Source organism: Ambystoma mexicanum, chromosome 9, assembly GCF_040938575.1.
Source record: "Ambystoma mexicanum isolate Mex_15411 chromosome 9, UKY_AmexF1_1, whole genome shotgun sequence".
NCBI classification, from domain to species: Eukaryota; Metazoa; Chordata; class Amphibia; order Caudata; family Ambystomatidae; genus Ambystoma; species Ambystoma mexicanum.
Genome location: NC_090931.1, coordinates 1,072,930,818 through 1,072,958,147, shown reverse-complemented (window position 1 = coordinate 1,072,958,147; position 27,330 = coordinate 1,072,930,818). Strand labels below are relative to the sequence as shown.

At 46.8% G+C, this 27,330-nt stretch overlaps 1 protein-coding gene across 13 annotated transcripts in view; it reads left to right on the top strand.

Moving 5' to 3' along the window:
• PKP4 (plakophilin 4) overlaps positions 1 to 27,330 on the top strand; it is a 1,672,883-nt gene that overhangs the window by 1,568,857 nt on the left and 76,696 nt on the right. For all 13 annotated transcript variants that reach the window (XM_069616385.1, XM_069616390.1, XM_069616392.1 and 10 more), the window contains one exon: positions 19,652 to 19,736. In XM_069616385.1, the coding sequence (XP_069472486.1) occupies positions 19,652 to 19,736 (85 nt within the window). The remainder of the gene's footprint in view (positions 1 to 19,651; positions 19,737 to 27,330) is intronic.

Here is a 27,330-nt window from a genome sequence, read left to right as displayed (position 1 = left end):
CAAGACATTCTTGGGTAAGTAAGTACTATCACAGATCATATAAACACATTATAAAAACACAACACCATGCATTAAAGTTCACAGACCAAAGCGTAGACCTTGTTTAGAACACTAACAATATTTCTAGGTAAGTCAGACCTTTGTATACACATTAAGTTTAGGGTACACATTTTCTTGGGGAGTAAAACCATAATTTACTTTCAGATTACTTTACAGTAATACAAGGGTAGCAGAGCCCGTCAGTTATGCAGTGACACTCGGCAAGGAAATCTGTCAACCAACTTGCAAATATACTTTTCTGAATAGTGGAACACAGATTCACAGAACAGTATATACCTCTGCTACTTTTGTGATAACACAGTTGTACTAGGTGAGTAAGTCCTTTTTGGTGTAATATACAATTACAGCTGCCGTTCAGCTCAGTGGAACACAGGCTAAGATAAGCAAGCAAGAACTCTTTACACTAACTTTGGATGCTCCAGGCAACCCATGGTCAGCTACACCTAAAGGTAAACTTTTCAGGAATGGCACACAGCTATTCTAGGCAGTTAAGACCTAATCTAGTAATCTATTCTCAGTATCTCCCCAGCACTCCACATGAAGTGTGGGGGGATGGGGTGCTGGTCTCGCCTAGTAAAATGTAAAAGGGATCCTCTCTATCCTTGGGAACAGTAGTTCTCAACATTAGCCAGAGAAAGTTGAAAGGGGAGCTCCTAGGACAACCCAGCAACAATAGGCACTTATTGCCAAAAGGTTGTCAGAGGGTAACTTAAAAGACACCATGGAGTGTCTTAAAAATAGAACAAGTAAAAAGAATGTGTGTGGAAAAAGATTCCAACTCACTGAGGTATAGGGAAACGTAATCTAGCAGTCCAGCAAAATGTTCTAGGCTTGGCACAGGTCAGGAAGATTTATCATGGATATGAAAATCTTACCCAACACAGACGAAGGTGATTTCCTTAGGTGGAAACTAATCAAGGTTGGCATGGGCCTGAAAACCATCAGGTCCAAGTCCAGACTAATCTGCAACCAGTTGTAGTCACTATCTTTTCTCATGATAACTTTAAAGGATTTGCAATAGTCGAATACGTTTTGTGAAACAAATATGTAGTAGATATAGGGATTGTGGTCACCACAGTGCCATGTGAAGGCGGGTGAAGAGCTACCCATTGGGCTGTTTACTGGTTTGACTAGATTCAATGTATTGCCTATTAATTATGGGCATAGTTAGTTTTCCAAAAGGAAAGGAGTAACAGCCTTCAAAGATGTATGAACATTTGAAAGCAACTAATTTATTTAATGTTTATAGTCTTGAATATAGCGTTTATTGTATACATTGCTTAGTAGTTTTTGAGCACTTGATAAACTCTTTATTCTGAGAATCTCTTCATTTTGCACAAATACTTGGAGAATAATCGAGAATTTTCCATTTGGGTGTGAGTAGCCTTAGTCACCTGCTCATTGTCAGCACGTTCACACCTACAGTGGAATCTTTGTTTTCTAGACATATCATGCATGTGTATTAGCTTTTAGCTGCACTTTGCCCAGTTGTAACCATGTTTCTAATGGACTCCAAGGTTCAAAATTGGGGTCTACGTGATTTCATCGCCGCACTTTTCATCACAGGTTTTTTTGCCGCAGGTTTTTTTTTTCTCGAAAAAATCATCGCTTTTTTTGGGGGGGGGGTAACCCCCCCAACTCCCCTTTCTTTTTTTTTCTTTTTTTACATCCTGAACACCCAAACCCCTTTTTTTTTTTTTAAATTTACCCCCCCAAAAAATGTGATGTTTTTTTTTCGAAAAAAACATCGCAGCAAAAAACCCCGCGATGAAAAGTGCGGCGACGAAATGACAGTATACCCAAAATTGAGGGGAGCTGAGAGTTAGTTAGCTCCTATTTGTAGCCTATAAGTGCCCGGTTAGCTTGACACCAACAGCTACCAGAAGCTACTTTTGTTTAGTTTAGTTTATTATTTGATAATGCGCACCAAACCCGAGGGTAGCCGGGCGCAGCAGGTACAAGGTTACTTAAGCTTAGGTTACATACATAGGATAAAAATCAAACCAATACAATACATACAAGTCAGTACAAGCAGTTGGAGTGAAGAGCTAGCATATTACAGTATTACAAGAATGTACAAGGTAAGAGGGGAGAAAGCAGCATCAGTATTGTCTTAGACTAGGGTACAAGGGTATCATAGCTGTAGGGTGCCGCGTGAGTTAATTGTCATTGGACCAGAGCCCGTTTTTTACCTTCCATCTGAAGTTAGAGTAGGGTAGGCTAGCTCTCAGTGCAGTGGGCAGTGCGTTCCAGGCCTGGGCAGCTCTGACAGGGAAGCTTGCTCCACCCGCTTTAGATCGTCTAAATCTAGGCGTTTCGAGCAAGAAGTGGTTGGTAGCCCTAGTGTGGTGGCTAAAGGTTTTTCTGGTAAGTCTAGCCGGAATATAAGGGGGTGCTGCGTGGTTGAGCCCTTTGTGGGTGAGCGACAGTGTCTTGAGCAGGATTCTGTCGCCGATTTTAAGCCAGTGGTGGTCTTTTCTGATGTTGGAAATGTGTGCTCTACTATTTTGAAGGATTTGCATTTTATTTATAATGGATTTGTTGGCACCTGCATAGAGGGCGTTGCAATAGTCCAGCTTGGACATTACTAATGCGTTGGCTAGCAAGATGCAGTTGGTTTTAGAGAGGTAAGGTCTACAGGTCCTGATTAATTTACAGGTGTACCCTGTGGAGGATGCCGGGGTGTTAACTTGTTTGTTTAGGGATAGGGTTGAATCGAGGTAGAAGCCTAGAGTTTTTACCTCAGTAGCCACCTTAATTGTTACCATCTATGTTAAAGTTGCGATAGTTGGGACTCAGTTTTTTTAAGTTGGAGTCGGAGCACAGGATCAATAACTCAGTTTTGTCGTCATTTAGGCAGAGGCCGTGGGAGGCCATCCATGCCTGAAAGAGGAGGTAAATTTTGTTTAATAAAGCTGTGTCTTCGACAAAGTTGCCTGATAGTGGTATGAGGATCTGCGTATCATCCGCATAATTAGTGCAAGTTACCCCTAATCTGTCAAGTTTGTCGAAGAGAGGCTTAGTAAAGATATTATAAATTGTCGGGGAGACACATGAGCCTTGTGGGACACCACAAGTGATCTGGATTGGGTCCGCTGCCGCTACAGGGGAGAATACACTCATCGTCCGGTTAGCTAGGAAGGATTGTACCCATGCTATAGCTTCACTTGAGAAATGGGCGGCCGACGCTAAGTGGTTGCATAATACTGCATGATCCACCAGGTCAAAGGCCGCTGATAGGTCAAGGAGGAGGAGCATAGCTGTACTACCTTTATCCTTCAACTCGTTGATTTGTGTCTTGAGGTCGATGAGGGCCGTTTCAGTACCGTGCAGAGGTCTGAAGCCAGATTGCCGTGAGCCTAATAGTTGGTGTGTCTCCAAATAATTTTGGATTTGGAGGTAGGCTACTCTGTCTATAATTTTAAGGAGAAATGGGACTGTAGTAATGGGCTGTAGTTAGTGGGGATTGCTGGGTCAAGTGTCTGTTTTTTGAGTAAGGGCAGTACCCAGGATTCTTTAAGGTTAGCAGGTACCCTATTTGTATTGAAGGAGGCGTTGATAAGTTTCGAGATAAAAGGTGCTAGATCTCTGGCTGCATCCTTGAGGATTTGCGCAGGGCAACTGTCGCCTTGGCAGTTGGACGGTTTAAGGGACAGAATGACCTTTTCAGTTTCTAGTATAGAAATATTAGTAAACCTGAAGGGTTTACAGTTGCTTTGGGTGGATGTGCTGGGTATCTCTTTCAATGGGGTGGTATGGGTTCCGCTAGGGATCAGGGACGCTTTTTTCTTAGCAATTTTCGATTGAAGGGTAGTGATTTTATTTGCTAAGGCGTTTTGGATGCTAGTGCACCAAGATTTGTCCTTGGGGACATTGTCTGTGGGGGCTATTGGGTTTTCCAGTTCCCGGAGAATGGTGAAGAGCTCTTTGGAGTTTGAGTTGGCTTTATTGATTCTATCATTGAATGATTCTTTTTTTAGTTTGGATTATGTCCTTCTTGTATTTTTTGGCAAAGTTGGCAAGTGTAGTTTTGTTGTCAGCAAAAGGGAGTGTGCCTCCAAATAGCTTGGAGTTTGTGTTTTTGGATACGCATTTCTTTGAGGTGGGGGGTGAACCAGGAGTTAAGGTGGGTTTCACGTTTACTTTTATGGAATTTGATAGGGGCAATCGGGTCTAGGGCTTTGGCCATGGAGTTGTTAAATGATTCAACTAACTCGCTAGGGTTTGGTTCATTGGATCTGATTGTGAGATCTGGTAGGAGAAGTGGGAGTGATCACAGCTGTGATTTCTTTTTTGCTTCTCGTTGGCAAGGGGGGTGCTATTTTATTCTTGTTAGGTTTAGGAGGCTCGATGCTGGCTGTAAAGCATATCAGATAGTGGTCTGTCCATATTTGAGGTAAGACACTAGAGATGGTGATGTCGCAGTTGTAGTTGGCTATCCAGTCTAGTGTGCGTCCTTTTGTGTGTGTAGGAGTTAGGACATTTTGGGTAATGCCGTGGTTGACTAGAATGGATTGGATAGACTGGGCTTGTTTATCTTCAGCGTCGTTAAAGCCCAGATTAAATTCACCTAGTAAAAGAAGCTGAGTGGAGTCTTTAATACTGTTGTCTCCCAAGTGCAACGGTTGCTGAATAAACACACCTATGTGTATTTAACTTTGTTCATTTGAGACAATCTACAAACATTAGGACACATCTAAACATTCAAAGCATAAGGGGGCCATAGATAATGTACAAAATGCTAAGTTTGCATCTCATGTGGAAGTTATATTTGCGGAACACTATGTAATGGCTCCATGTTCCCCAGTGCTAACTCTTGGTCACTGGTTAATGCTGCCTTTAGCTCCTGCTTATCAAATCTTAATTTAATTCCATGGACTCCTTCCTCCCATGGATTCTTCATCTAGGATATCGTTCTCCCAGTGCCAGCTGCTCTTCAGAAACTTTTGTCTGCCGCCTACAGGGTGCAGCACAGCATCCGCGTTGGTGTGGCCCGCACTGGACATGACTTTGGGGCCAGTATATGTAGAGGAGCCGCACCCCAAGAGCTTGGTTCCTTTTTTTCACACTCTGCTCGCTACTAGGAAAACTAATCTTAGCTTATTCGTTATAACGAGAATTCTTGCTTCGCCTATTGAATTCACCGGAAGGTCTTCGGGGTTCAAACCCTGTGTGAACTGCGGGTGCCAAATGTCGATGTCAGACCCGCATTGCCTTTACTACTTTTGTGACGTGCCCAAGACGTGCCCAAGACGTGCAGGACTGCGTGCCATGGCAGTTGATGCACGCAAATGTGCTAAGAGAACACAACGCGAAACTGTTCACCTCTCTTCACAAGGAGAGAGGGGATTTTCAGACCTGGTCGAGGGTGCCGGGCGCAGAGTGCAGAACTGAGGAGCTGTCTCCTGTCCGCAAGGACAAAAAGAATAAGAAGCGCTGCAAGAGGTCGCCCGGCGGTTCTTCACAGCATCACTCGTCTTAGTCTTCGAAGAAGAGTTGCCACCACTCCAAAGAAAGGCAGGACAAAGAGTCCCTGCAGGTACCTTTTCCGACCAAGTCATCTTCACAAGAGGAATGGGAAGCTTTCCATTTAATGATCTATCTTTGCCAAGGAGCAAGCATCTCCAGCCCTGACCCCTGTGGCTGCGTCCGCTTCAGCCGAGCTGCTGGATCCCACTGTGCTTGGAGGAGCCGGCAGAGAGACCGCAGTGCAATAGGACAAGATCATGAGAAAGGGGTGCACTGTTCCATCTTCAGCCGTCGCTCCCCTGGCATATGGTCCTGGACCATCAGCGCCATCATAGTTGCCAAAAAGTTCTCTCTTCGCCCAAGGAGGACATGTATGTCACATTGGGAAGATCTTTATGATGAGGAGGGTGATGAAGTCCCTTTCGGACTGAAACCCTTTCTCACCATGGAGGTGAGAGACTTCCCAGAGGGGTTTTACAGGTAACAGGGTGACTTGGTGGACCCATCAGCCGACTTGCAGGAGGCAAGTGGCCTGGACCCCTAGCCAAAAGTTGACATCATGCCTGTTGCCAGACCGAGCAAGCCACAGGTGGCTTTCCAGTGCATAATGGCAAAGATGGTTGACAACCTTGCGCTGTTGCCCCACAACCCCCTCCCAGCCTACTGTGCAGTAAGACCTGTACAAAATTTTGAACAAGGGTCCTAGGAAGGAGATCTTGCTGCCTTGCAACCAGGCAGTGGAGGGGCCCATGGTGGAACTGTGGGCCAAACTGCTGTCTGTCCTGAATATGGACCATGGCCTGGCCAAGAAGCACAGGCTGGCCACTTTGGACCCCTTAGTTCTCTGTCCACACTTCTCCAGGGAGTTGGTGGTGCAGGCTGTTAAGGCAAACCTCAAGACCACCTAATTTCTGTCATTGCACATGGACAAATGGGAGCACATGGTTGAATGTGTGGTGCAGGAACATTTTTGCTTCCTCAAGCCTGGGCCTCCGGTGGTTCAGCACCTCTTGTGTCCTGGACAAATTCTCCTTTTATCTCTGGTCGGAAATAACTGAGGTGATGGAGCATATCCCTAAGGGGAGACATAGTATGGCTTTCAGGCCATAATTAAAGACAGCATGGAAGCCTCCCGTAAAACTTTGTATTGTTGCCTGGACACCACATACTGCATCGCTAGGACGATGGCTACCAGCATAGTCTTGAGGTGTCTTTCTTGGTTGAGGACGTCCAGGTTCACCACTGACCTCCAGGAGTAGCTCCTGGACATGCACTTCGATGGCATTCGGCACGAGGGCTGACAAGTCACTCCAGAAGTTCCTGGCCTCTGAGGTGACAGCCAAGTCGTTGGGACTGGCGGTGCAGCAGCAGTGTCCTGCAAGCAGGGGTAGGAGACTGTGTGCCTAGAGGAGGCTCTTCCACCTCCCTCAGTGCCGTCCAGCCCCTGGTGCGAACCTTCTGTGAAGTGGACTTCCACCGTGCATCCCCTGTGGGGGGGGTAGAATGCCTCAGTATGGCGAGGAATGGAGAAATACCACGTCTGACGCCTGTGCCTGGCAGGTCGTCCAGCAGGGATACTGCCTCTTTTGCCCCTCACCCTCCACTTCACCCCCTCTAACCCCCCTCCCCCCCTGACAACCCTTGCATCTGGAACCGCTTGCTAGAGGAGATCCATCAGTTTCTGGCAAAAGGGGCTATAGAGATGGTAAACGCCCATCAGAGCAAGGCAGGTGTTGGTACTCGACATACTTTCTGGTGCAGAGGGAGGATTGAGGTCTGAGACCCATCCTGGATCTGTAGCTTCTGAACTTGTACTTCTGCAAGGACAAGTTCAAGATGGTCACTCTAGCCTAGATCCTCCAGTCCCTGGATGGGAACAACAGGCTTGTTTTCCTGGATCTCCAGGATGCTTACTTCCATGTGGGTATCCACAAGTAGCACAGGAAGTGCCTGCAATTCAAATTGGGGAACTGCCACCACTGGTTCAAAGTCTTTCCTTTCAGTCTTCATTCGGCACCCAGGGTTTCCACCAAACTGCTGGCAGTACTGCCAGAGGTATCCAGCTCCTGGGTATCCAGCATTAACCAGTGACCAGGAGCTACCACAGGGGGGGGCATGTACCTGTTATGTAGCGTACAGCAAATCTAGCTTCCACATGAGAGGCAGTCTTAGCATTTTGTATCTATGACATCTTGTGCTTTAAATGTTGTCTAGATGTGTCCTAATGTTTTTGTAGATTGTCCCAAATGAACAGAGTTCAATTCACATAAGGATGGGCAGGCCTTCATGTCTTTCCCTACCTGGATGACTGGCTCGTCCGAGCACGCTCACCAGATCTAGTATCAGCACATCTTTACCAAGCGTGAAGCCTTTTGCACAGCTTGGGCTTCTCCCTGAATTTCAAGAAGTGACGGACTTTGCCATCCCAGTCACTCAGATTTATTGGGGTGGTCATGGAAGCTTGCCTGGGTCGGAGTTTTCCACCCGAGGACAGAGTAGCAGGCATCTTCAAGATGGTTTCGGTTTCCCAAACTCTCACAACAGTTCCAGCCTCTGCTGTCTGTTTCATGGATGATCTTCAGATCGGAGAAGGGCAACCTCCTGAAGGGATCTCTTCCATCAACCCTGGCCACAAGTGATCCTGGTCACTCATGAGTCCCGGACGGGCAACACTGTACCCATGCATTAACTCAACAAGAGAGGTAGCATAAACTCCTTGCCGCTGTGGAGGGAAGCAATGCAATTGTGGTTCTGGGCTTTGGAGAACAGCGTGTCTGACTGCAGCCCATCTGACTGGCAAGGAGAACACTTTAGTGAAGACACTGGAAAGGCAGCCTAAAACTTCCCATGATATGATGGGTTATTTATAACGTGCTTAATACCCAGAGGTTTCTAAGTGCGGACCCAGGGATCGAACCTGTGTTGCTCCATGTCGTCTTGCTTCCAAGGTGAGCACGTTGCCCCTAAACTATGCTCCCGAGACAGCTCTGCCAGGAAATTCTGGAGGAGATGTTCTCCCTCTGGGGTACTCCCCAGGTGGACATCTTTGCTTCATGTCTAAACCTGGAGGTGGCAGAGGTTTTCAACGTGGTGCTAGGAGAGGGATCTGTAACCTTTTACTGGCACCACTTCCTCTGCGTTTGAATTTAGTCTGTTTGATCATAACTGACCTACAAATTGATAGTGAAGGGGTGTCTTGCGGGCATTTCGTTGTTCGAGGCCCCTGGAGCAGGGCTCCTTTTTCATAATTCCCTGTTCAATTCCTGTGGGGTCTTTCCAATAGGTTTCCCCAACAACACTTTAAAATTGTGTTTATTTGTAATGGGCCCTCCATTCGAGGCCGTCATTTTTGTTCTTTAAGACTGCTCACCATAAAGGAGATTTTCCTGGTTGCCATCACTTCCTCTAGACGGGTGTGTGAGCTCCAGGCTCTGTCTGATATTCCTCCCTGCTTGGTTTTCTCCAAGGAGAAGGCGGCATTAAGAAATACTCTCCTTCCTTCCGAAGGGGGTCTCTGATTTCCATCTCTCAAAAGTTGCATGTACCCATCTTCTTTCCTCCACCTCACCCATCCAAAGCAGAGGAATAGTTTCATCGGTTAGATCTGGTGCAGGACCTCAAGTTCTACCTCTCAGAAACAGGAGAACAAATCAGATTACCAGATTTCTGCTGGTTACGTGGGTGCCTGAGCAAGTAGGGCTGTTTCAAAACAGACCCTGTCTCTATGGATCATTCTCTGCATCTCAGAATGTTAAGATCTGGCCGCCAAGTAGGTCCCTGAGGGTCTCGGTGGCTCACTTCTCCAGCGGGTTGGCTGCCACCTTGGCTATGCAATGCGGAGGGCCTGTTCTGGATATTTGCCAAGCGGCCACGTTGGCATCCTTGCACACGTTTGCTAAGCATTACTACCTGGATCCTATGTCTGTTCAGGATTCTCATTTCAGCAGGGCTGTCCTTCAGAGTTTTCTGATTTAGTTCATGTCCTTGCCTTCCTCCTTTCTCCAGGTCGTCGTACTAAGTTTCCAAAGAGCAGCTGGTGCTGGGAGATAGATAACATAGTTAAGGAATCCGTGGGAGGAACAGCCATCAGAAAGAAAATTACCAGAGATAAGTAATTCATTCTTTCACTAATACCCTTTGGGTTCGCCTGAAGAAACGCACATAATTTCAGTAGATGCAGACTGCCCACATCCATTTCTGGAACCTTCTCTTGCTCTACAAACAAATGGGTACATTGAGTCCTTTTTGTTTTGGTGAAAAACACTAAATGCTTGGTGTGTTCATCCCTAGATGAGTGAGATGGTCTTCACCTGCCTTGCTCAATAATTGTTGCCCAAGTATGCAAACTGCCATAGTAACCTTTACTAGCATTATCAGATGCACTGTTTGTTACATGATTTGAGAGCAATGCTGAATTTACAAAGACAACACATCATGGGATCTGGTACTTTGTGCCAATATGTTTTACTACATTGCTAACACATTATCTTCCTACAATCTCTTGTTTGAAGCACATTGCTTTTCTTTTGTTTGCTTTCGGCATTGGAGGGATAAATGATCATGTATGTTACGTCATTAAGATAACTTGATTAAAGCTGCTGAGTTGACCACTTATGCCAATCAAGACCACAAATTCTTAATTAATTTGTAGTGGGTATATACTTTGAGGCATTGGTTGGAGAGTGTATACTCCTACGTCCCGTCCCCTTTCCTCCATACTTGTGGACATCTCTGTCCTGTGGGACGGGACCGGAGCACTTTGTAAAAAGTATCCAAATTTTTCAAAAAATGTGTCCTTCCTCTTTCCTGCGCGGGGCCCGGCACGCGGCCGTAACCCCGCCCACCTTGGCTCCGCCCCACGCATCGCCCCTCAGTCATTTTCTCCGCTCCATCGGGGCCGGACAGACTTGCATGCTCGGAAGATTTTCTTCCCTGTTTTCCTCTCTGGCCCTCGCTAGCGTTCGTCTTCTAGTCTGTCTGTCTTTTAAATTAGACTTTCCAGACTGTTCTTCGTGTCATCGTCGCTTTGCGAGGGCGGATCCCCATCCTCTTTGTTTAGAGTGTTTGGGTCCGGAACACCGTTGGGACTCCTGTTTTTACTGTTATTCCCTTTCGGTCACGGCTCTTCAACGTCGGTTGGAACGGTGGGAGGAGGTGTTCCAACGCACTCCTGCATCTCATTTTCAGGCGTTCCACGAGAAGAAGAAACGCCCGGTAAGTTCTTTACTTTTCAGAGCACCCCAGCTGGGGGATACCTTCCCGGGTTCCTCTCGAGCCGGGAGGGGCGTTGATTGCTCTGTCACCGGGGTTCGCCCCGAGGTGCCTGTCGGGCCTAATAATTCTACCAGAGTTTTCTCCGAGGGTCTCCGTAAGGGGCCTGTGTACACTGGAGTAACTTCCGAGGCCCCTCCTGTGGGGGCTGTGTGTAGACCCAGTTCTGCTGAGTCACAGGGTACCGGAGCTTGCTCTGAGGCCTCTCTTTCGGCTTCCCTCAAAAACAAGACCGGGGTGCACCCCGAGGCCTTGGCTGGGCTTGTTTACCGAACAGATGTTCAAGGCCTGTGCCGATAAGGCTATTACCGGGCCAAGGCCCGAGGTCCCTCGTACAGAGGCTAAGGCTACCAACAGTTCTGAGGGGCCAGGCAGGGCCCTGTCGGTGAAAGCGGTTTCTCACTGTTCCCGCTCTTGTGGTGATACCAGATCTGTTGAGGGGGCAAAGAAGCAAGGTTCTTCTTTTACTGGTAGTGCCGAGGTCCTTCCTTCGAAGGCTCAGTTGGCGGTTGGTATGTCATAAAACATTCCAGGCCTCATAGTACCGGCTCTGCCGAGGTTCCTTATGTTAAGGCTAAAATTAAGACCCCTGATCCATCGACGGGGACCCCTGCCTCACCTTCTCACGTGCCGCAGTTCCCCTCAGATGAAGACAAAATGGCGGCCGTTCCCGCCAAGACCACGGCGGCCATTTTAGGTACTACCCCTACAACTATGCCTTCGGCCTCTGGTGTGGGGTTTCGGTCCTTTGGGTGAACCGAAGGTCACTTGTGCGTATCCTTACCGGCCCGTTTATGATTGGAACACCCGGATGCCTCTTCCGCACAATGTTTCGTTGCCTGCAGGGGCGGCCACTTTGATTTATGTGGATAAGTCGGCGGAGGGCCCGGCGTGGCACCCTTCTCCGTTACGTCCCTGGATTTGTCCACCTCATGAGAGGCCTCCTCAGTTTCCGAAGAAATCTCCTGAGGACGCTTTTTTTGCTAAATTTCAAGCGCTTATGCGCACCGATCCCATGAGGGAGTATTTCAAAGGGCTTTTTAAGGACATTTGTCAACCAGCACCCCTGGCTCCACCCGTTCCTCCGGTGGTTCCGCCGGCGCCTCCTTTGCCCGTGGTGCCTGCCCCTGCTCTTCCGCCTTTGCCACCGTTGTCACCAGTGGACAAGGCAGTGCCTGACACGGTTCAGCAGGATCCTGACCTGTCAGATGACCCTCAATGCGAGCAGGACAACGAGGACCTTCCCCGCTCTGTTAGAGCTCTTCATGACCGGGTACTGGACATGATGAATTTCTTAGATGTCCCGGTTCCCGAGGAGGGCGTGCTTTCTGGGGCGTTCACCCTGTCTCCTTTGGAGCGTACCAGCCTTTTCCTGCAGAAGGATGTTTTGGCTGAGGTCCAAAGAGTCTGGGAGAAGCCACACTCAGGACTTTTTGTCAATAAAAAGATTGACGTGAGGTACAGGCTGCACTCTTCGGAGGAAGTGGCTTTGTCGTCTTGTCTGCCTCCCTCCTCCACAGTGGTGGCTGCGGCCACGTTGCAATCCAGACCTGCAGCATCCTCTTCCGCGACGGCTACTCAGGTCTTGGGAAAGGAGGACAAGCTCCTGGACTCCCTAGGGAGGAAAATCTTTGCCAATTCGGCCTTGCAGCTCAGGCAGGCCAATACCGAATTGATTTTGGCAGGAGCTAACATGCGGATGTGGAAAGGTCTGTTGGAGTTTGAGGAGCACATTCCAGTCGAGAAGTTGGAAGATTTCAGAGGTGGCCTTTCCGATGCCAGGGTCTTGGCCCAGGATCTCCTGGAGGCTGCGGCTCATCACGTAGACACCTCGGCTCGGGGCATGATGCTCGGGGTTGATGCCTCGAGGCAAGCGTGGTTGCATGCCACTAAGTTTTCGAAGGAAGTGCAAGACAAAGTATTGGACCTTCCATTCGATGGTAAGGAGCTTTTTCATTCTTCTACTGATGTAGAGCTCACCAAAACCAAAGATAGCACTCAGACGGCTAAATTATTGTCTGGTCTGGTTAAAGCTCCTTTCAAACCTCAGAGACCGTTATCGCAGAGTCGACCTTCTTCTGTTTTCAGGGGCTTCCTCGACCGCAAATGCGCAGAGTGGATACTCCTGCGGGGAATAACCACCGTAGACAACAGCGTACGCGGTATTTCTCCCGCTCCTCCTCATCAGGTTCAGGTGGCACTGCCACCGATAAACCTGCCAAATGAGGTTTTTCCGTGCTCGCACGAGTCCCCGGTGGGAGGACGCATTGCGTCTCATTGGGAGGCGTGGCAGACCATCACAGAAGACAGATGGGTCTTGTCAGTCGCTCGGGCGGGCTTCCGCTTACCTTTACCCCCTACCCCACCCCTCAACCCTCCTTTTCAGCTGTCGGGCTCACCCTCCCTCAAGGCCGAGGTTCAGAAACTTCTGCTCCTCAGAGCTGTGGAACCCGTTCCCCTTGGGGAGCGAGGGGAGGGCTTCTACTCCCGGCTGTTTACGGTGCCCAAACCCAACCAGGCTGGCCTGCGCACCATCCTAGACCTTTCCCAGTTCAATCTTTCCTTACCCCAAGAGAAATTCAAGATGATCACGCCCGGCCAGATTCGCTCCTCGTTGCAGGCGGGCGATTGGCTCAGCGTGGTGGACCTTCAGGATGCGTACATGCATATCCTGATTTGAGCTCCACACAGGAGGTACCGCCGTTTCTCTTTGGGAGAGGAGCACTTCCAGTTTCGGGTGCTTCCTTTTGGCCTCAGCTCGGCGCTGCGTGTCTTCACAAAGATGATGTCGGTGATTGTGGCCTATCTTCGTCTTCAGGGTATCCATGTGTATCCTTATTTGGACGATTGGCTTTTACGCAGCTCTTGTCCGCTGGCGGCAGCGGGCAACCTCCAGTCTCTCCTTCAGCTCCATCTTGGGCTGTCGGTGAACTGGCGGAAATCCTCCATGACGGTCTCTCAGGACCTGATTTTTCTGGGTTTTCGTTGGAACACGATTGACTGCAGAGTATACCTGACCGGGGACAGAATGGTGGATCTGTTGGCCATGTCTCAGGTGTTTGTGCAGTCGGAGAGTATGTCGGCCTGGTGGTTCCAGAGGCTTCTGGGCCTCATGGCCTTGTGTGTGCTGGCTCTTCCTCTTGCTCATCTCAAAATGAGACGGACCCAGATGGCCCTTCGGAGTTCATGGCGTCAGGCAGTGGACCCAGACTCCATGCGGATAATGATTTCGGATTCCATGAGAGTGGACCTAGACTGGTGGTCTTCTCTCAGCAATCTGTCTGGGGGCGCGGGGTTTCAGGACTCGCTCCCTATGGTGACGATCACGACGGACTCCTCCCTCCTCGGGTGGGGTGCAACGTTAGATCTCCTTCAGGTCTCGGACCTCTGGTCGCCTCAGGACAAGCTCCTGCACATAAATCAATTGGAGCTTCTGGCAATTTTCTTGGCGCTCAAGGCGTTCAGACTGGTCATCGTCAACAAAGTGGTCCGCATAAGAACGGACAATGTGGTGTCAATGTATTACATCAACAAGCATGGGGGAACGAAGTCTCCTCCCCCCCCCTCGTGGACCTGTCCATACAGATTTGGGAGTGGGCCGTGCTTCATGGTGTCTGGCTGCTTGCAGTGCACATCCCGGGCCAGCTGAATGTCACAGCAGATGCCCTCAGCCGGCGGACAGTGGTCAGCTACGAGTGGGAGTTGAAGGCGGAGGTCCTCTCCGGGATTTGCTCGCGCTGGGGAACACCGCAGGTGGACCTCTTCACGACGGCGGCGAACAAGAAGCTTTCTCTGTATGCCTCCAGAGGGGGGCTGGGTGCCTCCTCTCTGGGGGATGCCCCAGAGATTCCATGGCACAACATGACAGCTTACGCCTTCCCGCCTCTAGTTCACCGGGCAATTTGGAAGTTGAAGAACTCGGTGAACTGTTCTCTTCTACTGATAGCCCCGTGGTGGCCGGCCAGGTTTTGGTTCTCAGAACTCCAACACCTGTCGGTTTATCCGCCGATCAAGTTACCGGTAGCTCCCGATCTTCTCCACCAGGGGGAGCAGCAGATGTGGCACCCCCCCCCCACAATCGCTCAGCTTGGCGGCATGGTGCCTGAGTTCAGGTCTTTAGAGCATCTAAATTTGTCTGCGGATAACATGCGTATTATCCAGGCAGCCAGAAAACCCTCGACCAGATCTCAAGAGTAAATGGCTCAGGTTCTGTCATTGGTGTCTAGAGAAGAAATTGGATCCAAGGGGGGCCACGGTTGACACGGTTTGTCCTTCGTGTCCTCCCTAGCAGAGTCAGGGGTTCATGTTCTGTCATGCAGGACTTACCTTTCAGCGGTCTCTGCTTATCTTTCTACGGATCAGTGTTTGTATTCTCTGAATAACCCAATGGTAAAGAGGCATTTCGCTGGTTTAACAAGCCTTTACCCTCCGGTTCGTAATCCGCACCCGCCATGGGACCTGAATGTTGTCCTGACAGCGCTGTGCCATAAACCCTTTGAGCCGATGGCTACTGTGGACCTGGAGAATGAGTGAGCTCCAGGCATTGTCGGTGGAGCATCCTTTCTTGCTCTTTCACAAGGACAAGGTAGTCCTCCGAACTAATCCGGCTTTTCTGCCGAAGGTAGTGACCGAATTGCATTTGAATCTATCGATCTCCCTACCGGTCTTTTTTCCGAACCCCGCCTCTGAGGCGGAGAGGGTTCTACACTGTCTTGATGTCTGAAGAGCTCTTAAGTTCTACCTGGATAGGACTTCCGAGCTTAGATGTTCTTCTCAACTTTCGGCAACCCTCAAGGCAAGCAGGCGTCTAAGGCAACTATTTCTAGGTGGATTGCCGCCTGCATCATGGAGTCTTTCACTGTCCAAAAGATGAAACCTCCTAAAGGTATTCATGCACAGCTGGTGCGCGGCAAGGCAGCTGCGGTTGCTTTTCAGAAGTATGTTCTCTGGGAGTCCATCGCTAGGGCAGCTACTTGGGCCTCTCCATCTGCTTTCTGTAAGCATTACTGCCTCAATATGAGTTCTAGAGCTGATGCTCAGTTTGGTCAGGCTGTGCTGAAGAACCTTTTTCAGTAAGGGGTATTTCCATCCACCCGTAGTTCCTTTAAGGAGTGCTTGGGAATCTCCCGCAAGTATGGAGGAAAGGGGACGGGACGTAGGAGTATTACCAGGTTACTCACCGTAGTGACCACCTTACTCCTAGTCCATAGTCCCCTTTCCTCCATACGCCCGCCCGCCGTCCCCTCTAATAAGGTTCCTCTGCATTGGTAATGGGTCTCTGACCTGGCAAAGAAAAGGACTGAGGGGCGATGCGCGGGGCGGAGCCAAGGTGGGCCGGGTTACGGCCGTGTGCCGGCCCCCGCGCAGGAAAGAGAGCAAGGCCACATTTTTGGAAAAATGTGGATGCTTTTTACAAAGTGCTCCGGTCCCATCCCACAGAACGGAGAGATGTCCACAAGTATGGAGGAAAGGGGACTATGGACTAAGAGTAAGGTGGTCACTACGGTGAGTAACCTGGTAATTACTTTTACTGCTCTCCTTTCAAAACTGATGTCTAAGCACAAATAATGGCCCCTATTCACTTGATTTATAAAACCTAACAGACGAATGTATGCCAAAATATATGTAAGCCGTTAAAAAAGTTCACAAACTTGATGGCTAGTATGCTCAGTAGACTCATTTGATAGTTCATGTGTTTTTAAAGAACAAAATACAAGGAGTTGCCACTAATATCTTGATCAATCATGTCTATGAAGGATCCAAGTAATTAAATAGATTGAAGTACAATTTGATACATGCAATTAACATTTTGTGCCAGTCCATTATCTACTTGTGTTCACTTCCCCTGCCAGCAAAGCAAACATTAAATGTGCTGTTGCCAGACACTCTACCGAAAGTGTTAGGTGGACACTGCACTAGTAAGGCAAAAAGATGTGAAGCAGTGGAGAACACAGTCCTTTTCACTCTGTACAACCTTTTGCTCCCAGCAGTGCTACAGATAAGATTTTGAAGTTGGAGTATTTTACTCGCTATTTTTTAAAGTTGGGAGTAAAATGATTTTTTAGAGTGAAAAAGTAAATCCCATTCCCAATGGGAGTATTTTATAAGGAAGTAAAATTGTTTTAGCTGAAAAATTGAAATGTTTTGTAATAACATTTCTTTGCACTTAGTTATTCATACACATTAAAAGTTACAGGTTGACTTCAGGCAGTAATAGTTTCTTCCTCTGGTACTACATGCCGTACACGCCCAGACATATCCATGGAGCTTTGTGGGTGAAAACTGGGGCACTAGGTGGTCCTACATGTCATTTTCCCATTCTTTTTATGGGAGTATTTGTACTCCCTATTTTTATTTTTTGGGAGTATTTGACCTATTTATAAGGAGTAAAAGTGGCTGATACACACCTTCTGTGGGGCTGGCTCCCAGTGCCATTTGTCAAGACATCTGGTCATCTGATTCTGTCCTGTTGCTTAATAAATGCACATATTTCTAATCCCATATATTTGACCCTCGTTCCTAATCTGATTCTTTTGCCCATTGTCAAGTTATCAGCCCGATTAGAAGACTTTTCTAAGTCTTCTCCAGTTTCAGCAGCTATTGCGAGCATACTACATCCTTGCTACAGCCCCAAGCCTGGCTACGGTTAAAACTGAGCACAGCCAAGCTTCTCTATGCCGGATGCCTAAGGAGGTGCTGATGAATCCACGCTGTGCACCCTGTGATGAATCCCGCAATATCGTTACGTTTCCCCGAGGGAGAGCCCCTTCCCATGGGGCCACGGAGGTGAGGACACTACCCAATAGTCCCCCTGGGGGTGGCACTCAGCGGGAGGATCTCGTGGGGAGAGGCTTCCCCTCTGGAGACCAGGGAGAACATCTCGGGAGAACACGGTATACCAACCCTTCACTAACACCCTGCACACCTTCCAAACCCAACTCCATAATCACATACTTCCATGTATATCTCTGTTCGAAAACTAACTACTATGACAAGGAAGAGCAGGGACAACCTTAGGGAGACCTACTTAATAAGTACTGGGATGTATAGGCGGTGCTGAACAAGGAAGAGCAATACTGAGAACTTGAATGAACAGTCTAGTCCTCTGTCAGTTTATGATTAAAAAATAGCAGGGTGGAAGCTGTGAAGCACAGGAGCAGAGAGAGAGCAGAGGCCAGAGAGCAGAAGAAGCCGGCGAGTTGCAGAAGACAGTTCTTCAGTACTGGACTTCGGTTGGGCCTTTGACCGTGATGCCAGGCAGAGGTAAAAGCTCTGTAAGAAGGTGGATCTTGGGGTTTAAGAGCCATACTTACATTGGTGGTAGTCGGGGGTCACAGAGGCAGACGTGAGAAGCTGATGACCGCGGAGCAATGGAAGGCCAACTCTGGTCCCTAGAAGAGCCACCGCCATGTAAAGGATTCTCCAAAGGTAACAGGGGCGACTGTCGGACCGGCTGGGATGATAGCAAGGCCTAATCCATATGCTGCAAGGACCGTGATGCCACAGAGGGTCTGGGATCCAAAGTGAAATTGTGAAAGTTACACACACGTGCCCGTAGAGGGGGCAAACTGGGTCTGGGACCCTGAAAAGAGAATTGTGAAGATTAGAAGGAATCTCTCTCGCTAGTGGTAAAGTAAAGCCGTTTACCACCAGGGAAGGGTTGAGGAACAGGAGAACACAAGTCATCTTCCTTGTGCCAATACCTGTAGAAAAGGGCTGCAAGTACTCAGATACAAAGAAGAGAAATACGGGTCTGAGACACCAACCATAGAAGATCTCTACAAGTAATCTTCGTGGCAATACCTGGCAGGAGAGTGAACCAGGTCTGCCAAATCAAAGCAGTAGTGAAATATGGGTCTGGGACCTGCACCCGCAGGAGAAGGAGTACAAATCATCTTTCTCGTGGCAGTACTTGGCAGAGGAGTGAACCAAGTCTGGAGACGGGGAAGCTTGGGTCTGGACCCCCAAAATGAAAGACTGAAACTGTTGAACTGTGAAAGCAAAGTGAAAGAGATGCCAGGCCAACGGAGTCAATCGCCCTGGTTGTACTGAACTATAAAGTCAAGATATTAGGAGATGGGATTCATTCTCCTGGTAACCAGAGCTGAAAAGACTTTCCGATACAAAGTGTTGAAAGATAAGCAGTGTGGCTGCCAAGGAAACGCGATGGTACTTTGTGTTTTGTATTGGAGGACAATTCTGACTCCGGGAAGGGAGCCATTCCTCGAAGAAGAAAACAACACCTGGAAGTGAACTTGTATCCACAGTCCAGCCATTCTTCTGGACCAAGGTGGTCTACTTTATCTTTAGTTTAGCATTAAGTGTACGGAACAAATTTAGGGTTCTTGACACAGTACAGTGAACTATTGATTTAAACAGACATTCTGACAGAATCCTTAGTGTTTTAGTTGAGGCAGTGAAACCCCTCTTAGAGTTAGGGAAAGTTAGGTTTTCTCTTCCTGTGCAATAAAAGTTTTTAGCAATCTCTATGCCACCTGTGTGTCCGGCTCCTCCTCCTGCACCCTTACAACCGTTACACCATTTACCACCAACCCAGTCATAGACCAGGGAACCAAGTGATCAACAGACCACTGACATGTCTCCCATCCCCTGATTAGATGGTGAGGTGGTGTGCATGAAAGATTTACCCACAGTTCCCTTTTTTGTCTGCCACATCAACCATAAATTTGGCTGCTCTTCACATTTTCTGCAAATTGGCATTGTAATTGTATAGGGTAGTTCCCTTACGTGGTACGATATCTAATCATTTAAACTGCTTCTTAAAGGCCACTTACTGTTTATGGAATAGTTCAGATGTACTTTATTTAATAATCCTGTTTTAATTATGTAGATCATCTCTGAAGGTGGCAAAAGCTGCAGCCCAAGTGTTAAATACATTATGGCAATATCGTGATCTTCGAAGCATTTACAAAAAGGTAAGAAAATAATTTCTTAATGTTATTTTATTGGATGTATGTAATATTCTCAAATAATTCTGATCCAATCTGAACATAAGTGTAAATGGCCAACCTTCTATTTGCACTTGTAACATTATTTATTTTAATCTGATAGTGGACCAGATGCCCCCTGCGACCCATTAACCAGTAACTTCAATCAGCCAGCAAACATTCAATGGCTTGCTTCCACTCACAGACTGACCCTTCTTTTGGACCCTATGCTCTACCTGCACACCTTCATGTCGCACTTGCTTTTGTGTCCTTGTTTTCTCTGTGTGCTGCTGTGTCACCTATGTTGGGGCACGTCATATTGTACCTGCCTTCTCCCTTGCTTATTTAGCTTGACTATCGCTATTGGGGTGGGAAGTGGCCCCAGGTCTGTGCTGCTCTTGAACTGGTGGCATGGTTTAACCTGAGTCAATCACCATATTTCACAGCTATTATTCTATAGCTCCAAGATCGTAGATGCCAGTATTATCAATACCCAACAACTCTGTCGGAGCGGTACATTTGGAACCAGTCTAGTCAATATTCATGGCAACCATTACTGTAACACTACTTCTCTGACCTTAACTGTACTGGAGTATACCCTTGAAATATAATGTCCTTGAAATTCGTAGAGAAGATAGACCAGGGCTTAAATGCTAATATTGGCGATTGTTGGGTGAACATATACAATATGCATATCCAAACAAAAACAAGCTGCCTCTAAAAGACTCCCTTCTGCTTAATCAAAGTTTATGATGTTTAAATTGCAAAGCATAATCTTTCACGCCCCTTTCAGCGTAGGCGGAAAGAGGGGTTTAACAGGTAATGTACTCAATTAAAACTCTTGGTATATGGTCAGCTATATTTTGCCGTTGTGCCTTCAAAACTATGATGACCCTCTTTTTGCTATTTTAGATCCAATGCTGGCAATACAGCTTTACGTTACCCCCAGTCAATCAAATATTCTTCTAGTGACCAACAATAGTATGGCTTTGAAAGGGCAATGCTGATCTGGAGAAACTGATTGCTTCTTTCTTTTGGAATTGCATCATTTATCTGAAATATTTGGTCAAGAAAATCTTAATGTCTGTCTGGTCAAGCTTAATACATGGAATGTTGTATTTGTAAGATTGGAAACTGGGCTTCCCGCTCTCATGTTCTGAAACTTGATACGTTTTAAAGTTTTTATAATTATTTCATTCTTCTAGCCCATTCACCCATTTCTCAGCTAAGTACCTTCAATGACTCATGGTCTAATTGATAAAAAATCACTATCTGATATTGATGTAGCAGTCACTCCCTTTGAGTTTAACAATGTGGTTCTCTCACATCAAATACTAATTAATCTTTTTTAAATGACATGAAAAACCGGTACCCAATATTGGCCTGCACAGTTTAAACAATATTTAATACAAGCTTAATCCCTCACCATATTGTAAGGAGGCAGATGTTGTACCAATTGAAAAGAAGGCAGATGGGTAGTTATCCAGATATGTATAAGACTGCCTGCCCTCTTGGTGCCTGAGGTAAGCTGTATGTTTAATGTATTACAGAAAAGGTTGCATGAAAATGCCATCTACACAATAAGGGGGTCTTTAGACCTCTTTCATTAACTTTAAAACCTATGCTATCAGTGGTGAGATTCGGCTAACAAAGTTAGGGTACCAGCAGAAGCTTATCATGATGCTTGGACCCCCTGTAGCGATAGTTGCATTACAGCCCATCTGACAGTGATAAACCCTGTTATGAGTTGTCTAGCGGGAGCCTGGAGCATGGTGTGTGCAACTCTTGGGTCATCTGGTGTGATCACCTCTGCAGGAGTGGTTTGGGATCCGCAAAATCAGTACTAAAGCAGTTGGGAGGTGCTTCCACCCAATCCCACCTAGGCAGTGCTCTCTACGTTTCTTGCTGTATGAGCTCATCTATGGATATAATTAAGTCCAGAAAAGTTGAGGAAAAATTAGGGGATTCCATCAGATACATGCTCAATCATCCGAAGCCAGCATCAGATTTATTGCCGGGGTTTGAGGAAACTCAGCCCACCACTAAAGGTGACGACATGCGCAATTTCAGGCCCTATAAAGGGAGATGGCGACAAAGGCAAACGATTTGAAGAGCTCCTTTCAAGAACTAACCCATAATGTGCAGCAGAATGAGTCTAAACCTGATGACTTGGAAGCTGCCCTATGTGAACAAGCACACTCGCATGACCAGCTCGAACAAAGTGGCAGAACTTGAATCCTACCGACGTACAGTGGAACAAAAACAGGAGGACACCGAAAATCACTTCCACAGGAACACTGTGCCTATTGGAGGGATCCCAAGAGACCTCCAGGACCTAGAAAAGTATGTCCGGGCATTGTTCCGAGAGGTACTTGGGGATGAGGTGGTGGATCTCACATTAGACCGCATGCATAGGGCGTTGTACAATTTTCAGATGAGGCAAAGCCTTCTCCCAGATGTCCTGGTGCGTGTTAATTTCTTCAAAACAAAAGACCTAATCTTTCAGTAGGCCAGAGCGACGGGGAACCTACTGTTCCAGGGATCGACCCTGCAACTTATAGAGGAGCCAAGTACCTCTACCAGAAGCTCTGACCCTATTCTGCCTATGTGTTGGCAACTGGAAATTGCCCAATGCACAATACCAGTGAGAATACCAATACTGCAAAAAGTCCTCGAAACAAGGTATCCATTGAGAAAACCCTACATGTATCCATGAAGAAATGATAACCTTCTGAAGGAAGTTCCGGAAGAAGTGTGAAAATGAATGAAAGGGAACTGGTGACGTCACGTGAAGTTGAGGTGACGCACACAGAAGAGATATAAATGAAGTAAGAATATAGATTTTATAGAACCTGATGACTAAGTAATGAAGTACGCAACATTTTCCTCCTGAAATGAAGATTGCACGTGCGGAGAAGCACTGTAGAAAATGCTAAAGCCATTTTATAATTGTACAGATGCAGTAACGCAAGTAGATGAAGTAATCATAAGGCTGGCTACAGAGTGAATTGATTGCAGAGATGTGCCAATGTATATACATAGCAATATATAGAATCTTAAGTAAATACTGCCTGACCCAAGATGACACAGAAATCCTCAGTAAAGGCCTCAGCTTTGTCCCAAAAAGCAAGGCAGACCGCTTCACCACTTAGGTGGAAATGAGAAAGTTTTTCCGACTGATACGCCTACGATACTTCTTCCGGGACTCCACAAAAGAAACAGACCTGACCTCTACAGGTTTGAAACCCAAATCCAACTTCACACCAATTGCATCAATGGCCTGTCCAGAAATACTATCTTTTGAAAACAGAATTTTAAGAGAAGTGGAAAGTATTTTCAAGACAAAAAACCACTACAGAGACAATCTTACACAGACAGAAAGGAAAGCCTTGAAGAACCTTGAAACCAACAACCTTTTTCTAGTAAAACCCACCGATAAGGGCGGAGGTATAGTTCTCTGTGGTAGAGAATTATACGAAGAAGAAACCTTAAACAACTAAGTGACACACGCTTCTACAAGAAACTAGATAATAACCCGACAATGCGTCTTGCAGAAGAAATCAAAAGCCTCATGTCCTACGCCAATACACAAGGATGGATCGATGAGGACGAAAAAGCATTCCTCATAAAGGAACATCCAGTCATACCAGCATTTTGCTGTATCCCCAAAAATCCACAAAAACACAGAAAAACCACCAGGCAGACCCATAGTTTCAGCCATAGGGTCAATTTTGGAACCATTATCCATTTATACAGACGTCTTCCTCGGACCATGCGTGAGAAAAATGAAATCCTTCATACAGGATACAACAGCGATGATTCACCATCTAACCAACATCTCGACATCACCACAGGACATACTCGTCACGTTTGATGTCGAAGCATTTTATACAAGCATACCGCAAACTCAATGTATCGATGTACTGAAACAGTATCTGGACAAACGAGCAGATGTATCCACACCCACTTCATTCATCCAAGAATGCATTCGCCTGGCTCTAACAGAATTTCTTCATACACCAGGGGCAAGCAGGTCAGAGGGACAAGTATGGGATCCACATTCGCACCTGATATCGCAAACCTATACATGGACAACCTGGAGAAACTTTTTGTATATAATGACACCAATAAATACAAGTGCAACCTGATTGGATGGGTGAGATACATCGACAACAATTTCACCATCTGGAAAGGCAGTATCACGGAACTGCAGGAATTTCATACATGGCTCAACAACTTGGACGCATGCATCAAGTTCACTATGCACTATGACACCAACAACCTGGCATTTCTGGACCTCAACATCCTCAGAACAAATGAAGGGACGATTACAACAACTTTATACCGGAAACCCACAGACACAAACACATTACTCAAATTTTCCAGTTTTCACCCTCAAGCTTTGAAAGAACATCTGCCATTCGAGCAGTTCCTCAGAATAAGAAGGAACTGCACCACCCTACCAGAGTACGACCGGAAGAGCAAAGACTTGGAAAATTCTCTGAAAACCAGAGGATACCCAGCCACGATTATCAGAAAAGTGCGAAATCTGAAAGAAATACCAGCAGAACGGATTGCTTGACCAAACGGACCAGAGTAGAACACAAAGAAAAGATGACATGCGTCACCACTTACTCGCCTGTCAGCATTGTACTTAGAAAAACGATCCTGACTAATTGGCACCTGTTACAAACGGACACCTTTACACCGGAAACGCCACGTTATGCGTTCAAAAGAAGCAAAAACCTAAAAGATCATTTGGTGCACACGTACCCAACAGAGAAAACCAATACTACACTTCAAACCACACTCTGGCATCTCCCACCAGTAGTTGGACATTTTCGCTGCAGCAAGTGCTCACTATGTCACCTGGCACTATATCAGAAAGCTATCCCTGAATGGTACCCTATGGAAGTACAGAACTTTCTCCAGTTGCTTTACTAAATGGAGCATCTACATGATTAAATGCCCTTGAAACCTTTTATACATAGGAAAAGCAAACGTGCGGTCAGACAGAGGATATGCGAGCACAGGTCCTGCCTTAAAAACGCCATAGAGGACAGACCAATGGTGGCTCATTTCGTCCTCAAAAAACACGAACACACAGAGTTGAGATGGTGTGTAATTCAAACTATTGATGCCAAAGCCCGAGGGGGAGACAGACTTAGATTTGAGAAAATTAGAGCAAAAATGGATACACCATTTATAAAAGGTAAAAAATGGTTTAAATGTCCATCGAGTGGAATTTGTTTTTCTGAATATGCTCCTATTTTGAACTTTAACTTGTCTCTGAATATGCTCTAATCATAATGGATGCAGATTTTTGCTGGAATCTGTCTGAATAATGTCCGAAATTGTGGTCAAGTTTCGCTCTTTTACTCTGAATCAAGCCGCTTATGTTATAGTTGGAGTGACAAACTACTACTCCCTTTCTACTGTCTTTAGCCTTGGTATGGACTGAACATTGCAATGCATTAAACACCAACCAAGGATGTGGTAGATTACATACCAAGATATGTCCATCATTTACATATGTATCTATTACCCAGATGGCTACAAATATGTCTATACCCTGCCGCATGCTACATTTGAGCATTATTATAAAACGCGTCTCCCATCATTTCACCCACACACCGGGGACCATCCCAGCCCCGGTTTACAGTAAGCGCAGTTTAGCCAGTGCCATCCCCTTTAGAGAGAGAGAGAGACGCATTACGCATCCCTCTGCATCGGGATTGCGTAGCTACCACACACTAGCCAAACTAATTGTGCGCGCATGCGCACATCACTCACGGTCGCATAGTTACGACCAACGCTCCCATATCTGGGCTTCGCGCAAGCTTGGGGCCACAGCCACCACACTGATACGCCCAGCAATAGGAGTAACACGGAAGCAGGTAAGCCCACAGCTCCGCTCCTGAGCGAGCCCCCTTGTGCTATTTATAAATGCCAGGGGAGCACAATATTGCACTCTAGTTGTACACAGCCGGCTCCATCACCATAGTAGCCGCACACAGTGTATGTTTTGGGACACAAGCTAAACTGGATCCTCACGAGCACTACCACCGTTTTGTAAGCTACGTGCACTTTAGATCCCAGACAATCCACGCACCACCACCAGTGGCGACTTTGCAAAAAAGACGCCCATAGCCACCCTAGCCTATGCATAGCACAAATATAGTAAATTGGGCCACCACAACCAGTTTTGGTTTTCTAAGTAAAAACTATGTTTATACATTACTACTAGAGATTCATACTCCCCTTACAGCTATACTGCTGAAGACCAGACCCTAGATACACAGGATCCTACTCTTAAAGGTGCACAGAAGGCTCCTTTCCTGAAGAATTGAAAACATCTTCTCCACACCTGCCACACTGAAAAGAAAAGGCTCAGGTAGGATATGTTGCAACACACCTCACAAGCATCACATATTCCTGTAGAGACACACCCACGTTCTAATTTAAATTTTCTTACCTTTAGATGGTCCACCCTAGGGGTACATCAGTGACATTACTAAGCCAACGTCACCAGTCCTGAAGACGGTACTTGCACACCAGCTCTCCCATGTGCCAGAAACACCATTCAGTGTCGACTAGATAGATGTTTGGTCACCACAACCTCATTCTAAGTCACTTTCTATACTAACCCACACTGTACAAAAACCAAATGAAAAAAGTTATATTTTTTTCAAGATGCCTTAAAACAAGGCCCCCTGTAGGCAACAAAAGGTTACAATAGCCCTGCGAGGCTACTTTTAAACCATATGAAAAATAAAATTAGTTAATGTGACATGCAAATTGGGTGCTGCTCTCCTATGTACCCGTCATATGTTATGATGTGTTAAACGTGTGTTGCTTCTACCGCCGGGTAGTGGTAGACAGGTGGGGTAGCCTATGTACCTGTTTTTTCTTAATTAGAATCTGGATTTCCACAACGCACTTTAGCAAACTTGGACCCAGTGAATGGAAGGGTTGGAAGTTGGGCGCATCAGAATAATAGCTGATGGCAAAGGAAGATTTGAGACCGGCTTGCCTGGCCCAGTGTCACGTGTCTGGCCTGTCGAGACCCTGGTTGTCTATGTAAGAAGATAAAAAATGTGGGATGCTCAGCTCCTGTTTGAGGTGTAATGAAAACCATTGAGGGTGCCAAGATTTCTTCATTTAATGGTATCAAAATACAAAGAAGAGCTTGAAAATGTGGCCTCCAGTCACATGGTTGGATGAGAATAGACCTTTGGGGCAAGCTACTTCGAAACCAGAAGATAAGATCATGCTTCACTCCCTTGTATTCTAAGGCGCAGTGAGCCTCTACAAGGCCGAGTTCAAAGGTATTAATTGAATGGCAGCCTGCAGGAGTGATAATGGAAGTTGGGCTAATTGGGTGGGGAGGCATGACCAAGCCAAACCCCCAGCACCTGCAGTCCCAGTTGCGTGCTGCTAGCGAGCGGAATCTTCCAGAAGGGTACAAGCGTGCCAACCAATTATAGAGGGCCACATATTAAGGAGCCCTATAGTTTGAAAAGCCTAATAAAATGTCATATATTTTCATGACCCGGAAGATGACTTGCACTTGGGATGGGCT